This window comes from Austrofundulus limnaeus, unplaced genomic scaffold (genome assembly GCF_001266775.1).
Source record: "Austrofundulus limnaeus strain Quisiro unplaced genomic scaffold, Austrofundulus_limnaeus-1.0 Scaffold3, whole genome shotgun sequence".
NCBI lineage: Eukaryota > Metazoa > Chordata > Actinopteri > Cyprinodontiformes > Rivulidae > Austrofundulus > Austrofundulus limnaeus.
Window position 1 is genome coordinate 8,692,646 of NW_013952405.1, and position 17,657 is coordinate 8,710,302.

The 17,657-nt window shown below is 39.3% G+C and overlaps 2 protein-coding genes across 2 annotated transcripts in view; one reads left to right on the forward strand and one right to left on the reverse strand.

Moving 5' to 3' along the window:
• Nucleotides 1–1,503, forward strand: part of LOC106526743 (neurocan core protein) — a gene marked incomplete at its 5' end in the record, with an annotated part of 45,229 nt that extends 43,726 nt beyond the window's left edge. Inside the window, 1 exon segment of the mRNA XM_014021421.1 lies at nucleotides 334–1,503. Within this exon segment, the coding sequence (XP_013876875.1) occupies nucleotides 334–452 (119 nt within the window).
• Nucleotides 1,504–3,968: 2,465 nt separating this feature from the next.
• tm6sf2a (transmembrane 6 superfamily member 2a) lies at nucleotides 3,969–8,141 on the reverse strand. The gene is made up of 10 exons (XM_014021433.1): nucleotides 7,920–8,141; nucleotides 7,124–7,227; nucleotides 6,958–7,055; nucleotides 6,772–6,872; nucleotides 6,589–6,671; nucleotides 6,385–6,509; nucleotides 5,368–5,469; nucleotides 5,185–5,277; nucleotides 4,988–5,107; nucleotides 3,969–4,900 (listed from the first exon to the last, which is right to left on the reverse strand). Exons 1-10 carry the CDS (start codon nucleotides 8,009–8,011, stop codon nucleotides 4,691–4,693), a joined length of 1,128 nt encoding a protein of 375 aa, XP_013876887.1. The 5' UTR covers nucleotides 8,012–8,141; the 3' UTR covers nucleotides 3,969–4,690.
• Nucleotides 8,142–17,657: the final 9,516 nt, after the last annotated feature.

Genomic DNA, 17,657 nt, shown 5'->3' on the forward strand with positions numbered 1-17,657 from the left:
ATATAAGTCTGTACGAAATTAAGGGTAGCATTACGCAAAAGGATTAGATTTTTTTAATACATTTTAGGCCAAAAAAATGGGAAGGGGTGCTGCATTATACTTGAACGGCATTACAAATATGGTACTTTCTGCAAATTTCATGAAAATTGGATGTTTTAATTTATATTAAACAAAGACGCACAGACATGAGCAAAAACATTATCACCTTTATCAACAAGCAATCAATGTGTTATATTGGATTGTGATAAAATTTGGTTAGATTTTAAGACTTGACAAGAACCACATTTGTTTAAAATGAAAACCCTGCAAACGAATGCTTCTTTCTGTCTTCAGCTCGGCGTTCCCACCGGTACAGACGCCATCACCACAATCAGCACCATGAACATCGCCGGAACCGGAGACACGGAGGAGAGGGCCGCAGAGTCAGGGAGGACGTCCACAGCTACTACTGAGCCAAATAACCCAGTATCTGCTCCGCCTAGGTGCTAACCATGGCCTGTAAAGACAGACAGTAGGTCCCTCATTTCCCCCGCCCCCCGGCTTCTCACCTCGCTCTTGGCTTTTATTACTTTTAAGAAACAAGCTTGTCTGCTAACTAACACTCTGCTAATTTCCACTGTCCCATCCCTGACTTTCGTTGTTTTCTTTAACTGAAGTCCATGTGAACACCGACYAGAAGACTTTACTTGTTCTCTCTTCAGTAGAGTAATCTTCCTGGCTGACAAACTCTTAACACTCCCCATCTGTTTGACTGGCAGCAGTGTGTACGTGTGTGTGTGTGTGTGTGTGTGAGTGTGTGCACGTCAGATGGAAACTTAGAGAAGTGTCTTTTTTGTAAAAGTTTGCTTGTTCTACATGAAAACCTCAGACAGCAGAGATGAAAGGTCTGCCCCTGATCCAACCCTGAGCTGTTTGTTTGTGTGCTGTAGCTGTTTACTTTTCCTGTGAAGCTCTGAAGTAGCTGATCGTTTTACTGACATGCTTTTTCTAATAGTTGCTGTTTCTGTACTATTTATTACGAATAATTTGCTAGTGAATACGCTTTTTTTTAAACTTATTCCAGAGAGAGCTGATGCAACATCATTTTCTACGCCAGTTTTGGAGTCCAATCAGTAACAAATCATTCAAGTGTTTCTACTGTAATTTCTGTTTTGTAAATATTGCCTACGTTGCGTGTGATTGGCTGATCAATAGCTGGACTTTGTCCAATCAAATAGAMTCAATCCCATTGAGGTAGATTAAATCAGTGGGATTATAAAATAATCCCCTGAAATAAATGCTTGATTGTATCTGATTTGCTAAACTCCTTCAATCTTTGCACGTATTCACACGATTGGTAGAATGTCACTTTTTATTTTTATTTGATTTTGTCCCTTTGATATTTGATCAGTCATCCACTTATTTTGGTGTTCTATGACTTTTTTTTAGTTAATTTTGTTTTGTTTTGTCCAGCTGTTGTATTTCATTCTTAATAAAGTGAATAAAATGAACAACACCACTTTATACTGCGGTTTATTTATTTCATTTAAACGTTTAGACATGGCGCCATCTTTCAGCCTTTATAAAAAAAAGTCACATGACTGAAACAGTGAAGTTAGAGTACAGTATGTGTTGGGAAATGTAGAGAACTACAACCAGCTGGCAGATCAGCACATAAACAAAAACGTTTTTTATTGTCAAACCCGAAAACAGGATGGACAAAGAAAAGTAATMGATAAAGTGAAACAAAGATGTTTTTTTACTTCAAAGCAGGCTATTTATTTGTATTTCATTTTGTTGATTGATTTTATTGGGGTTTTTTTTGTGTTTACATAACGGTTTTGATATTTAAATTGGATTTTTGTAAGATGACCTTGTGACTTTCCCAAACTACATATTGCATATTACCAGAGCAGTATAACTAAACCAATTATTTTGTCTTGTTGTAAAATGAGCTTCAGCTATAACAGTTTGTTTCTTTTACATCAGAGGTTCAAGGTTGCAACACTACTTCAAAAACCTGCTGCATGTGACTAAAAAAACTGATGTGGGCTAAATCTGTGCCGAAAACTCAGAAGGAAGTGACAAAAGGGCCGACGGGGCAGGTGAAGGTCACACAATGAGTTGACATCCTTTTTTTTTGTTTTGTTTCTCCTGGGTACGATGAAGCGATCGCACTGCTCAGTGGAGGAGGAGGTGACAAATGTCTCCCCGGTGGAAATCGGGCAGCAGCATTTCTTTTTCTGTCCTCGGCTCACCTCCCGTCTCGCTGAGTCACTCCTCCCCSTCTCCTGTCACCCCGTCCTCTGGATGCTCCTCCGCTGGTTCGGAGCCAAAAAGCCGGTCTGTGGGAAGAAGCAACATACCGATGATTCGTGTGTGCACGCGTGTGAACACCAAGCAGAAAAAAAAACATCCCAAATTGATCTGATTGAACTGCAGKGCAATTAATCATAATCTAATAGTTTCAGAATTTAAATCAAAGTGTCTCAGTTTTTAACTTGAACAAGTCCTGTTCTCCTCAGTGATAACCCRTCTGTGTTGAAGTGGGTTTACTGGACACAGTGACCCCTTCAGGTGTCAGTTCCACAGCAGTAATTTGCTCAGAAGTGCAGCAATGATGATCTTTATATTCTTAACATTTTATCTGTTTCTGTCAATTTAAAAGCACTTGTTCTTACCTGAAAGGTATCAAAAAAAACCTGTGACAGAATATAAATTGAAATTATCATCTGATAAATAACCTTTTTGTTAACCAGCTTGTCTTCATCAGGGACAAACTGGCCTGGTCATAACATCATATTCACCCACWCTCACAGACTCAAGTTGACTTTCAGGGCCCACTGTAAGGACAAATTAAGGTTGTTTCAGCTTTATGAATGGCTGTATAAATTTGAGCCTGACTTTACAGAGAACTTAAATCAAACAGAGGACAGCACCGACTGAATGGAGAAGAAAAAAAAAAAGAAAAATAGGCCTCAGGCTCATTCTAAAAGGCCATATATATCTAAAACTGTGTAGATTTCTGCACTCACTCTTCTTGGACTGAGAGGTTAAAAAATTAATAACAATAATAACTGCTAAGATGTGCTAASAGGAGATTTCCATAAACTTAACCTTCATGAAATCAGCTCAAATTATTTAGCTGAATCTGCTGATGGGAAAAAAACACAACTACACTACAATCAACTACCATGACTAAAACAAGTAACTTATCTTTAAATTTAAACAATATATAACTAAATAATTATATTCATGCCACTGCAGATAAAACTGTTTTCACGCACCAAGCAGGCTGCTTGGCATAGTTTCAACTGAAAAAAGGACACTTGTGGTTACATCTCCTGCAACTTGTGAATCTTGATTTGAGTTAAAACATCAAGCTGAAGCTAAAAATGAAGTCGGCCTGACTATGTTATCTTTTATTTCCATTTATAAAGAAGAAGAAGTCAGACTCAATGAAAGGTTTTTAAACAAAGATGCTGCTTTTCTTCTTTAAAAAAACTGAGATTTTAGCTTAGTGTTTGGCTTGTAAGATATAAAGGTATTTAAAAAGACAGAATCGTTGCGATCAATACAAGTTTGTTGTAACTTAAACCTCAAATCCAAGACACAAAATCGACATTTTGTCAGATAAATCCAATTGTATGAGATGCGAATACTTTACGAATAAGTGTGTGACTTGTGTGTGTGTGTGTGTGTGTGTGACAGCTCACCTATATCCAGGGTTCACCTCTTATCAGTTCAGCTCTGTTCCTGCTGTTCGATGAGGTCACAGCCGGAGGTGGTTATTGACAACTGAGGGGACRACCCCTGTGAAGCTTTTAGCCTCTGAGCAAATTATGTTGTTTAAAGTCAGAGGGCTACGATCAGATCAGGTAATTAAACACCACTTACACTGCTGGAAAAAGACTTTTGTTTAATTAAGACACACACACACACACACACACACACACACACACACACACACACACACACACACACACAACTGAGAGCTTATTTCTTTTAATCATACATATAAACATGAAAGACTGAAATCAGTCCCAACAGGAGTATATTTTACATCTGCAACTTTTTTTTGTTAATGTAAAATAAATACACATTTGGTTTGAACAGTTTAGTGAAAACAACACTAATGTGTAAGAACAATGACAAAAACTACATTTTTTTTTTTGTATTTTAATAAAGCTGTTTTTTTCTTTAAATCCAGTGAATCTTCTCAACATCCTGTCCTCCTTAAAGCTGTATCATTTCTCTTTAACCCTGATGGTTTTAAATGAATAAAAATAAATAGTGGAGTTTTGTTGTGAGTTACGGCATAAAGACAAACCAATTGTCAGTCCTGCAGTCGTGTGTTGGTGAGCGGTTAGTAATCTGAAACTGTGACGGCTGGATATCTGTGTGAGTCACCTGAACGCAGAGTGGTCTGACCACAGTCCTCGCCTCCATCAGCGGCCCTCTTATCAGGGTCCAACAGTCCCCTGCAGGGAGTGCCGTGTGAGCTGCCGGCTTTACAAAAGTTGACCCAGAGAGCAAAGTTTTTAAATTTCCCTTGGATATTTTTTTAAAGGTTGTGGGGATGAAAAGAAAAAAAAGAAAAGGGGTGGAGGGTTAATTCAGTTTGCAGATCCTAAACAGTTCTTTCAACATTTGCTTCGTCACTGCGTTGAGTTGTATTTCCCCCCTCTACATTCAGAAGCTGCCGCCTGATTCAGTCCTCCTTCTTCTCGTTGTTGCTCTGTCCCTCAGGAGCAGGTTTCATAAAAAAGGCAGGATTTCTGAGGCAGCGTAGGGCCAGCAGGGCCGGGGCGACGGCGAGCAGCACGTTCAGGGCGATAACGAGCCACTTTTTGTCAACGGGGACCCTGTACGTGAAGGGAGTGCGGGAGTGCAGAGATGCTCCGATGTGACACCACTGGGTCTGGGGAGGGGAAGAGGTCTCATTGAGGTGGGGAGCGTGGCTCGTCCTTAAACAGATCACCATCAGTAAAAACGTGAACACACTTACCTGAGCCATGGCTCCAGCAAAGAAGATGGACCAGTCCAACATCCAGCTGCATCCAGGGGTCTTCAGACCATAGAGGAGGACGGTGACCARGGGCACGGCGTAGAATAAATACACCAGCATCTGCACCAAACAGGATCAGGAGGAGTTTTGAAGAAAATCAAAGAACGCTTGAAACCTTTTCCTGCCTCTGAACTGACCGTAAACTTRGGAAAGCCAACCGGGTCTTTGAGGTACGGCTCAAACTGATAGATGTAGGTGAAACAGGCGTCCAGAGGACAGTCCAGCACCACCTGCAGTRCAGCAACACATATTTGTCCTCTCACACCTACCTGATTGAGTCAGGTATTAAAAACTTCTGATAAAACCAACACTTCACTCACCATGCCCCTGAAAACAAAGAAACCCAGAACTCCCAGTAAGAGGACAGACAGGAGCAGGTCTGCAGGTCGAGACTGAAGACTTTTCTTCTGCTCTGCAGCAATCTGCTCAAAAGATACAAACTTTTAGGTGTATATTTAATAACTTGTGACTAAACACAATTTATTATTCATTCAATAAACTTGCTGTCTTTGACCAAATAATGTTTTATCACAATTTATATTTTTTTATTTGTGGGGGTGTATTATGTATTTTCAAGGCACATAGTTAAATTCTATATCACAATCAAGTAACTATGATACCTTCAGTTATGAAAATGCTGTATGTATCTAAATAAATTTGACTTGCACCATATCTGAATACCGGTACCTTGAAATTGGCCTCTGTCTCTTTAAAAACCTCCTACCATTACAGACATTACTGTTTCAGCACAGAGCATCCCTGGGTTGGCTGCAGACTGAGATCCAGGGARRAGCTCTGTGCCCCCCCGCCCCACTTTGTTATGGCTTGTTAACAAATCAAGGTTAAAAATGAGTTGACTGCACTTGGGATATGTTTAGGTCATAATATATTCACAAAATTGGGAATAAAATGATGAGATTAGGCATTTTACAGTGTAAGTCAAGTTTCCAAACTTTGTTTTGAAAAGGTTGTGTTTTTGTCAAATGTTTTGCAAGACTGTAAAGTTTTATTGCAAGTTTTGTGCAAGTTCATGTAATCTTCAGTCTGGGGKTTTAACATCAAAACAAGTCACTTAAAAAATATAACATGAATTAACTGAAACAGTAAGATATAAAATGAAATTGACAGGCAATTTGAACCTGGAATTAGTAGTTCTTTACACCCAATAAAACACATTTTTCTAAATCCTAATACTTGTTTTAAGTTGCCTTTTCTTACTTAAGCAGTTCCTTTGAATCTCTATAAAACTTTTATTAACTTTTTCTCTCTTTGATTTATTTGTATAAATGTTTCAGATATGCACCCTTCAATTAAAGCATCATTTTAGTCAAACTCACCTTGTCTGCTGTGATGATCGGCATCTCCCTTCGTCTGCTGAAGAGCTGGTAAGCTGCCCAAAATGGCACCAAAAAGAACGGGATGTTCCTCCAAAACGCCGGTCGAATGTTTGACCCATACTTACCTGACACAAACAGAGGACACAGTGAGTGAAGGGTTAAAAAACTGCAGAGCTGTTGGGACCGAATCTGGGCCTTTCTCACCAATGATCACCCCTGGAATGTGGACCATTTGATTGGCAATGGATGACCCCGACCACAGCAGGCCCAGGCTTCGATAAGACTTCCTGCACGAAGAAAGAACAATGCTTAGAGCTGTCAACACACACACACGCACACACACACACACACACACACACACATCAGGTTTGAATTTCGCAGCTTTACCCTGTAAACATGCGATGTATGATCGCGAGGAGGAGGATGAGGTGCACAGCCTCCCAGTAAGACATCATCACAGCGTGGGCGGTGCTGAGATGAGGCTCGCCCTGAGGAGACAAACGATTACACACTCAAACCAAACGTTTCAGACAAATGTTCCTGTATGTGCGAGCTCTCAGCTGGTTCTCTTACAGTCCGCAGATAAAAGTCCATGAATCCAGAGATGAACCCATCCTGCTCTAAAGCATTGGTCAGACCCAGCGTGCAGCAGAAGGAAAACTCTGCAAACACTGAACACACAAAACACAGTGAAACGACAGCATTTCACCACGCCACGCTTTATAAACTGTGTTTATACCATAAAATAAAATATCCAGTTTCGTTTTGTGCTGCACTGTGAGGATGAGGAGGATAAGATTGGATCCCAGGACCACCATTCCCATTCCCAGGATAGGCAGAGGTCTGTGGTGAGAGATGGAGCTTCAGACTTTTGATCAACAAGCTGAGCATTTGATCTGAGCTGAACAACGTACATGTGGCTGAGTCCAAAATACTGACCTGATATTTAGTTTTTAAATCATTTGAGGTTCAATTCAGAGCATTTGTTGGACAAAAGTAAATTCAGGTTGTGCTTTCTGCAGCAATGCAAGCTAACTTTCAATCTGCCCCCAATCTACAAAAAAATCATTAATTGCTTTCATGTTTCACACATTTTTGACTTGGATAAACAGGTTTCAGACAACACAAAACTAATACTCGTTCTTTTTTTGAAAGAAAATAATCAAATTTAAATTCATTCTGTATTCAGAGGAGTTCAACTCATTAAAATTCCATTAACAAGTTGACCTTGTCTTATTTATGGGTGAATATCTAAAAATGTATCTGTAGATTGAGCACAGTTCTCACACAGTTCAAGTTTTGTGATCGTGTAGAAAAGCCCAGTTTAGCTTTGAAGCTTGGGACAGATACGRATAGCCTGTTTTTTAATCTTAACTTTAAAGTTTACATGAAATTTTTCATTTGCCCATTAAGTTTCTCTTTTCTTCTTTTTTTTTCTTTTGAGGCCTGAGCAGTCTTTTAAAAGAATCCCAGCAGAGATCATAAAGTCACTCTACCTGTATAAAGATGATAAAAAAAAAAGATCATAAACTTACTCCTGAAATGCCGGGATCCTGTTTATGAGGAATAAAACTCCAGGAGACAACATGGAGAGCAGAAACACGTTGACCTCCACCGGCAGCTTCATTCTGCCCAGCCCGTCGTTCAAACTTTTTTATTAAAATGACTCAGATAAAAGCAGTTCAAGACGTGAAGCTGGCAGCAAGAGGAGGCATGTCAAAAAAACGGCGCCCTCACCACTGCAGCTGGGAGAGGGAAATGGTTTAAAGGAGTGTCACTGGATGGCTTTTGATCTGTGGTGAAGCAACACTGGCGCTCCAACACATCTGGAAGTYTCAAAGTTCAGCTGAGGGCCGGTCCTCTTCCTCTCACACAGATATGAGGCCTGCAGCACGTTGCTGCCTCTTGCAGGCTGAGTCAGAGTTGGGAAATAATCCTGCCATCAACAAACTGTATGTAATCTGACACAGGAGGAAATGTATTCATTATTTCAGCTAACACCTCACCATCTCCACATTTTATCTCCTGTTTCATTGATGGGATTGATTGTTCTTGACAGAAGCGAGATAAAAACAAAGAAATTATATTTTCAAAAACACATTATTACAAAAAGAAATGAAAGATGGAAAAAAATCATATTTCAGTCTAATTAATTATCTGTTTGATTTCGACTCTCAAGAGTGAAAAACACTTGAAACAGAGCAGTTCTGATCTTCAGCTGTGAATGACCTGCAGATGATTTTTTACTGCAACGATCTTTCAAAAACGGTCTCAGAGTTTAAGCAGACCGCCACCTGGTGGAAGAGGAGCTGTCAGCTTTTTACCAGCTCCAGTCCTCAAACCCAAAATCATTTTCAGCTTCAGTACCAAATTAACTGTCGCCGATCACAAAATACTGTATGTCAGGGATGTTCAACTGATGACCCGCAGGCCACATCCAGCCCAGKGGGAGGGAAGKCTGGCCCGGCAWWTGGTTCAAWAAGCCCAAACCCCCAGTTTTCTACTGTTTAGTAAAAGTTCTTGTAGTTAGACATGGGTGGTATTTACAGAAATGTCAGAATCTCATCTAAAAGCTGGTAAAAACATTTCTATGAACACCCAAAACAGGTAAACTTAAAAGCAGGTGAAGATCAAACTACTTTTTGTTTTCTGAAATTGTTTTGATATCATTACTTTTATTACACTACTTTTAATACATGCAGAAAAATAAACTAATTCAAATGTAACACATTTGTAATACTTGTTTTTTTGACATAATGACATTAATTGCTATTTTATTGCTAATCCCTGGGCCAGATCCAAAAAGTTGGAGAAGCCCTGCTGTAAAAGTGCAGCTGGAGGAAAATAAATCAGTAAATCAAACAAGCTGATCACAGATTTGCACACAATCAAATAAAAATGCATGCACACTAAATAAACACAGAATGCTTAAAAAATTAAATAATAAAAAAACTCAAATTAAGAAAACAAAGGACAACAAATACAATTACTTTGCCCATATTTAAGTCCTTAACGTGTAATATATATATCGGAAAAACAACAAAGACTACTAGAAAATACTTGAATACTTTGAAATGTCATTCTTTTAGGTTTAAACTTGTTAAAATAATCTTTAAATCAAATGTGTTGACTGTTCCAGTGGGATGAAGTTGATTCTAAAAATCCATCAATCAGCCTGAAAGAGAAATCATTTTTTAAGATGCTAAGCTTCACTTTTGCTTTCTTATAACCTGTAATTAGATTCTAGCAGCAGTGGTGTATTGGTGTAGGTCATCCTGAACTGGTTTTCTAGGTGAGTGTTGTCTCAGCTGTGGTGACCTCTCATTTAAGAAGCCTGTTTGGCAAAGGATTAAAAAAAAAGATTAAAAACTCCAGTCTTGATTAGATTCTGGATTATATCTGACAGGGAACATAAAGTTCGGAGCAAAGATTATTAGAGTATATCGGTCATGGTGAAAGTTTGAAGGTCATCATTGTGAGACGGTTTTTGAACCAAAAACTGAGTTTCTATTTAAAGAATAAGCAAACTCATCACCTTCTTATTTGTAAGGGGCTGCATTTAATGCAACCTTTATCTTGAAAGCTGCTGAAGAGGATTACGCCGCCGTTAGTGACCAGTGCAGCAGGAGGTAGAGAGGGGTGGGGCGTTGGTGGGGAGAAGCAGGCAGAGAGGAGGTCGCACACAGACAAACCTTCGCCCACGCAGAGGACACTTTATTTATTTTTTTATTTTGACGTGAGGGATTTTTACAGGTTCACCCACCATGATAAACCCTTTGATCATCGCCATCATGACCGTAAACACCTCTCTGACCATCTTCTACTGGGCCTTCATCCTGGGCGACGCTTACATGAAGTGGATGGTGGAGCCAGAAGACAAGCCCAAGAAGATAGTCACTCCAGCCTGAAGGAGTCAGCATGGACCTACCTGACTGACTTTTTTCTGCTAGACTAGTCTGGACTAGTTCAGCTTGTAGAGCTTTCTGTGGAGTCAAAATTTGCAGTGATCGCCTTGAGAAAACAAATCCTGCAAGGTGTCATTTTTATAGGTAATTTATTAYGTTTCTTATTAGAAACTTTTATTGCCTTGTAACTTGTTACAGATGCAGCACCTCTGAGGAGCAATAAGCTTCTCCCAAGTGACCCTAAACAAACTCCAGTGTTTTGCTTTCTGCTGACTCACCGACAAGCTGGTGACAGTGTCACCCAAATCCTGGATTATTTAGGAACACCTTGAAAGCGACACAGACAGCCTTGCTCACTTTCATCCAGGAGACACATTGGTTTCAGCCCACCTTTTGGTCCTTCTTCTTCTTCTTCTTCGTCTTCTTCTTCTTCTTCTTCGTCTGCATCTCTGCACCACATGGCGCATGTCTTCTACTACGGTCTGCACCCGGTCTCTTGGTTCATTCTCTTTGCCAATGTAGCYGTCACCATCATGGAGTGGAAGTTCATCGCTCGTGAGTTTTACAGAATCATGACGGCGCCAAAGGAAGAAGACCCCAAATCGTAAAGAGAACTGTCTGAAAGATGCTGCGYGGAGAAGAACTGTGAGGATGATTCTGAAGAAAAGGAGTTTTTAGATTCATGTTGAGAAAAATATGGGTGGTATATTTTTCCCCTCTGATAGATGGTTTTAAGTATTTGTTTTTGTTCATTTTCAGAGTTGCTGCAGTAGATTACGCACCTGTTTGGAAGTCCTTTCACTCTCAGAATAAAGAAAAACATAAACAGGTAAGGTCATTTATCTAAAAATATCTTCAAATGCTTCTTTTTTGCCATATTTTTCATTTCATTTAATCATATTTACATGTGTTGCTGTTTCTTTTTTACAATTTCTCATTAGTGATATTGTTTTACTTGGTTTACCTTATGTAAGCAGATGTGCTGCTCTTAAGATGAAACAGTTAAAACCCTGAAGAAAGTGGGTTCATGTGGATTTATGTATCGTATGTATCTCTGCATGCAGCTTGGTCACAGATGACCATAAGCCTCTTTTGTGCATTACTGTTCACCTCTCCTTGCGCATATCTCTAATCCCTGCAGATGGAAAGCTGATACTCCTGAATGTCTGATTTAATCCTATTAACCCTGTCTGTCCTACATTCCCTGTTTTTTCACACTCTCGGAAATTTGACCCCTCTGCGAAAGAGTAGAAGGGAGGAATGCCTGTTCCCTTGTCTAAACAGGAAACTCAAAGACRTTTTTTCAGAAACCACCTTGACATTTCTATCACTCCTGTTTTATTCTGCCCTGCTTCAGTAAAAGTTTTCAGCTCCTCTAACGTCCAGTTTTCTCCCTCCTGTCGCCTCTTTTCCAAAGATTCTCAACTTTAATAAAGTTATCAAACATGAATGAACGAGCAATCGAGCCCCTGAACTCAGCTCAGCTCTTGAACCTCACCCAGCTGGCGCCCGAGCAGCGGCAGCTCCTCCAGCTCTACAGACGGGAGGACGAAGACGAGCCTTACTTTGTGGACTACATCCCTCCAGCCAGAGACGCGATAACGTTACCACGAAGTGTAGTTTACGTCCTAGTGGGAGTGATGTTGATTGTAGTGGCCACTTATGCTATAGTGGGTCACCTGATTAATGACCTCATGCATGACCTGGCAGGTAACCTCCAGCAGGAAGGTTGTAAAGTGATGTTCCCCATCTCGCTCATCTGTCATGTGTGATGTGACTGAGTCTTTTAGTCCTGCACTTGTTGTTCCTTCCCTGTGTTTTGTCTTCAGTGGACAGATTTCCCTGTGGTGTGGCACCTCAACCATTTTATTCGAATCCGTCAGGGCCGGTCCTAGCCAATCTGGCACCATGGGCAAGATTTCAGGTGGCACCTCTTTGTGCAATTTTTTTTAATCTCACTGCCAATTTCCAAATATTCACACATCAAATTAAATAGTTTTATCTTTGGTATTACTATTTTTTTAATTTTTAAACCCAGATTGTCCAATTAAAATAAATAAGATAATTCATTTGAAAGTGAATACCAGGAGTCTACCTCATACCTGCCAACATCTGCTGACAGCAATGAGGAACACGTGGTCATGTTAACCAGTAGCCGTGGAGTAAAGCAGTTCTAAGGGGGTCCAGGGGTATATACTCCCCTAGAAAATTTAGGTAAAGTGCATTTTTCTAAATTCTTAGGATTAATAAAATAACCTAGAACACTAAAAATCTGGCGTAATCATAACTGAAGCTTCCATTATTCTTTGTTTTCTATTTACACACTGAGCATGTCTTGACTGCATCATATATTTCATATTTAATCACAAAATATCCTGTGCACCATATAACCTGAGCGTGGGCAATCCTGGTCCTCAAGAGCCGCTATCCTGCATGTTTTATTGGTTTCTCTGCTCCAACACATGATTTGAATGAATGTGTGGATACCAAGCTTAGGCAGAACTTGTGAATGGAATTCAATTACTGAATCAGATGTGTTGAATCAGAGTAAAACATGCATGGCCGCTGCCCTCGAGGACCAGGATTGCCCACCCCGATATAACCTCATGTAGTAACAAAGCAGGCTGAGAAACCCACATAAGTGATTATTATACTAATTAAATCAACTGCACTTTGATTAAAAAGTGATGGAATTCTTTTTCGCCCCCCATTTGTGGTGCCCCCTCGATGGATGGTGCTCTTTGCATTTGCCTATACTGCCTATGCAATGGGCCGGCCCTGAAATCTTTGCTGTGAAAGTGGCAATTTTTTTATGCTGTTTTRTTTTGCAAATCCGCAACTCACAAAAACAGTCCAAGTGATAAAGTTGATTTTAGTCCAAAAATGTTGCTTTCTGTCACAGACTGGATCTTTGGGCCTAAATTAGTGGAGGAGGATCCAGAGGACGGAACAGCCGAGGAAGAACAGCGACTCAGCATTTCCAGCGACCAAACGGAGACGGGAGGCGAGCCGAGGATGGAGAAAGAAAAAGAAATGCTGCTCCCCGGTTTCCAACAGGGCGACCAAGGCTGCCTTCGTCCGTCTTCCCCACCTCCACTGAGAAGTGCCATCACTTCATCGTACCCTGGAGAAAAAAGAATGTCCACTCATAGTGTGACCTTCGCCTGCCCTGTCGACCCTTTAGCCACTTCCCTCTGAGTTTTCATCACAGCTTTGGCTCACATCACTTTATGTCACATGCATAGTCTTTGCAGTAGTGTTGCAACTCTAATGTAAACACGTATAGTTTGCTTTTTTATTATTTATTTAGAGTTATGATGCAGTGTGTGAACTGTAAATTAATAACATGTAAATCCCTTATTTAATAAAAAACACTGTCCAGTTTGCAGCACTGCAAACTTAAAAATATTTAATCCAAATGCAGTACTTCTGTGATCATTAAAACCTTTTAAACCCTTTCTGTTTATCTCATGTTGCTTTGGAAAACATTGCACATCACTTTCTTTGTTTATGTGTCGAACTATGAGCTAAGTTCCAGAAAACAACTTGAGACATTGGTTGTTGTGTCCTGTCTGCTTTTATTAATCCATCTTACCTTGTTCTAATACCTGCCTGTCAGTGAGGTGACCTTAATTATAAYGGCTGAGGATTACTGGACATCATCTGCAGGACATGTTGTTCAGACACACACACAAACAACAGGTAGAGCAGGGGTTGATGTAGTTCAGGAAGGAGAGTTTTACACCATTTATGAAGAAGTCATGTAAAAGTATCTCTGGAGTCTTATATTTAACCTGATTTACAAATAGTTGAGCGTTTGTGTGTGAATGAGACATCTCTTTAATTATTTAAAGGATCACCATTGTTCTCTACCATAGCAGAGACTATTTTTCCTGAAGTCCACTTCAACAAAACGTTAAATTAAACCTCAAAACCTTACAACTGTTACAACTTTAAATCACAGCTGTAAATTATGATAATAAGTTCTCATCCTAACTCTCCATTCAAATCATAAATCGTCATTCAGTTAAATACTATTTCATAATAGGTAGTAGATTTTAGATTATTTTTATCATGATAATTAATAAATAGCTGTGTTTTTAAGTGCATTAGTTATGGGCAGATGTAGCATAAAGATAAAGCCATGTCTGTTAAAGGGTAATAACTGTGAGAGAAGATTTATGTAAATGTAAAAAGAGTTGAAGGAGACAAATAAATCTCTTTGTGACCGACTTTGATGCATGAAATGAACATTAATCTTGCAGCTTTATTTTTGAACTACCTGCAATTTATCTGAAGTACTGGACCAAATAGCTGGACAGTAAGGTGACTAAAACTATAGACTGTAAAACCAAAATGGACATTACATTGAACCGTTGAAATATTTCTACTCATTTTAGTCACATATGTAAACCATGATATGACTTGATCGCTTATTCCTCCCAGAAGTTTAGCTTCTACAACTTGTAAATGTTGATTATTTAAAACATATAACTAACATTGGAGTTTGTCTGATAGAACATTTAGAAGCCAGTATTTTACAGTTAGTTTCAACCAGGACAACAGAAGCAGACAGTAGTTCTCGTAGCACCTTATTTACCTGATTCAAACTGTCAGAAGATAGATATATCATGGAGTCATCTGCATATATAGTTATGCATACCTTACTTAATACAAATGGTATTTAATTTACAAAAGTATGAAGTATTGGATCCAGGACATTCTACTGACCTTGAGCAGGCTGCGTTGAGGCGCAGCAGCTTATCTGGTTTTGTTGTGCTCAGCTTCATGGACCGACATGCTGCCAGATCTGAGCAGGGAAACCAAACAAAGAGTTTCTGAAGGTGAGGTGTCTGTTTGATTTTAACATGGATTTTCATTAAAATGCTGGAAGATCTTTGTTGCAAATGATTTTTTTCTTTTTTTATTGCTGCTAAACTTTCAGAAGCTTTGCAGACTTTTACATCCGTGTTGCAGAAGTGGAGCTGAGATTTTAATTGGACGCATGGACTGACAGCTCACAGATGGATTCACCTCTTCAGAGCCCAAACATTCGTTACAAAGACGACGATGGCACCGTGATCTATGAGTCATATGTTCCACCTTCTCGGGATTCTGTCCACCTACCTACATATGTCGTCTACCTGCTCATAGCCGTCTTCATTGTGGTGTCAGTTCTTTACGCAATCATTGGCCACCTCATCAAAGACCTCATCCATGATTTTGCAGGTTTGTTACTTATTGTTTTAAAATCAGATGTGAAATGAAAAAAAATAAAGCTTTAAATTGTCTCCTTCTGTGTTTGTCCAGACTGGCTGCTTGGGGAGCAGCCAGAGGAGGTGGTGGTGAACTACTGTGAAGCCAAGGATAAGTTCATGGCAGATTGGTCCCCTGAAACCTCCCCGGAGCTGGAGGCCATGGCTCGGGCAGAGGAGAGCAGGATGGTGGACAGGGACTTCTTAAAAGCTCCAGCTATCTGGATCATCTCCTCAGAACCACGTATCACCAAGACAGGACCCCGGGTGGTTTTCGAGAGGAAGTCTTAGTCATGTGGAAGAAAATAAATGCCAAGAAAGAAGAATTCATATCAGAGACTTGCTGCTGCTGCTTGCTCTCCACATGTAATGTGATGATAACATGAAACATCACTGTGAGCCTGAAAACATGTTGCGTTGTAATKTCTGTGGTAAATCTCAGAATAAATGCTGCAGTGGTCCTTTATCTCCATCCAGTGTCTGCTGTGGTCATTACAACTGACTTGTTTTTAGATTTATTTATTATTAAATGTTTATTCATTTCATTAAAAATATACAATAAAAAAATAAACCAAAAAGATATGCAATCAAAATAAAATGAAAGGTAGCAGAAGAAGAACAATTCTTATTATATCTGCCCCTTTTTGACTCAAAATATATTAAAACAGAACATAATTTATAAAACAATACTAAACCTAAGAAATAAAAAACAAAGTAAAAACATCATCTCAATCAACAAATCAAAATAGCTTCATGTCTTACTTTCCATATTTCTTCAAAAAACTAGCTTTTATCTGTCTCCTGAAAATATWCATTGATCTAGCATTTTTAAGATCGTCCTCCAGDCCATTCCATAATCCAATACCTTGGATTAAAGTACATCTTTCTTTCGAACAAGTACGAAAATATGGCTTCACAAACCTTTCCATACCCTTTAAAAAATAGCAACTGTCTCTCTTAACAAAGTTTACCTGAATGCTGGATGGTAATATGTTTCTGTGAGCTTTGTACATGAACATTAAAATATTGTAGTCAATCAAATCGTAGAATTTCAAAATTAGATTTATTTATAACTATGATGTTTATATTTTAAAGCTTCAGACACTTTTCTTTTTTTCTGTCAACTAACAAAATGTCTCTATCCATCACATAACTGTTAAGATGATGTGGACTTTTTTTTAAAGTATTGTGTTTCAGTAAAACACAAAAACACAAAACAAATTGGTCTATAAACAGAGTTACACATAAGCGGTGTGCAGGTGCGCATGTGCGGTCAAAAAAGGAAAAAGCGCACCAGATGGAATGTCCCTTGCATACCTAAGATTGTACCTGATTGTCTGTCAAAACAACAGCTAGCAGGGCTCTAGAGTGCGACCAGTTTGGTCGCAAACACGACTCGATTTCTCAAAAAAATAATAACAATAAAAAAGAATCCAGCCACACTGGTGTGACTGGATTGTTGTTCGGTGCGCCGCAGCGGGACCCTGATATAAGTATTAAGCGGACACTGCCTTCAACAAATCAGACAAAGTCCAGAGCTGTTTTGTCCACTCAGAGCAGAGAAGGGCAGGACTTTCAGTGAGAGCAGTTTGGTTGAAGCAGCGGCTCCACTCCAGCTGCTGCAGCGATCAGTCCTGACATCTCCTCCTGCACTTTGCTCCTGAACTACCAGAGTCTTTGGTCTGTAAAACCTAACTTTATATTAAATATGTGTTCAGAATGTTGTTATCGAACAGATCTGTTCAACTTTGTGAGTGACAAAACTCTCTCCTCCTGATGAGAGACTGCTGTGACACGAGCGCGTCGCTGCACGCGCAGAGTCTTTCTGTGAGATTAACTGTTTGAGTTCTTCTAATTAAACTACATTAACTCTAACATAACATTTGTTTGCCCCATATTAATGCAAAGATGATTCTCTGTATAATACCCCAGTCAAAAAAATTATATTAAAAAAAATTAAAACAACTTGCCATGTTCTCTGAGTGAATGAGTTTTAAATGTTATTTTAATTTATCATAAAGACCCACAAATTTCATTCACAAATTTATATTAAAAAAAAACAAGGTTCTTGATGTGCTAAACGTTTATATTTAGGACCACACACATGGGCGCA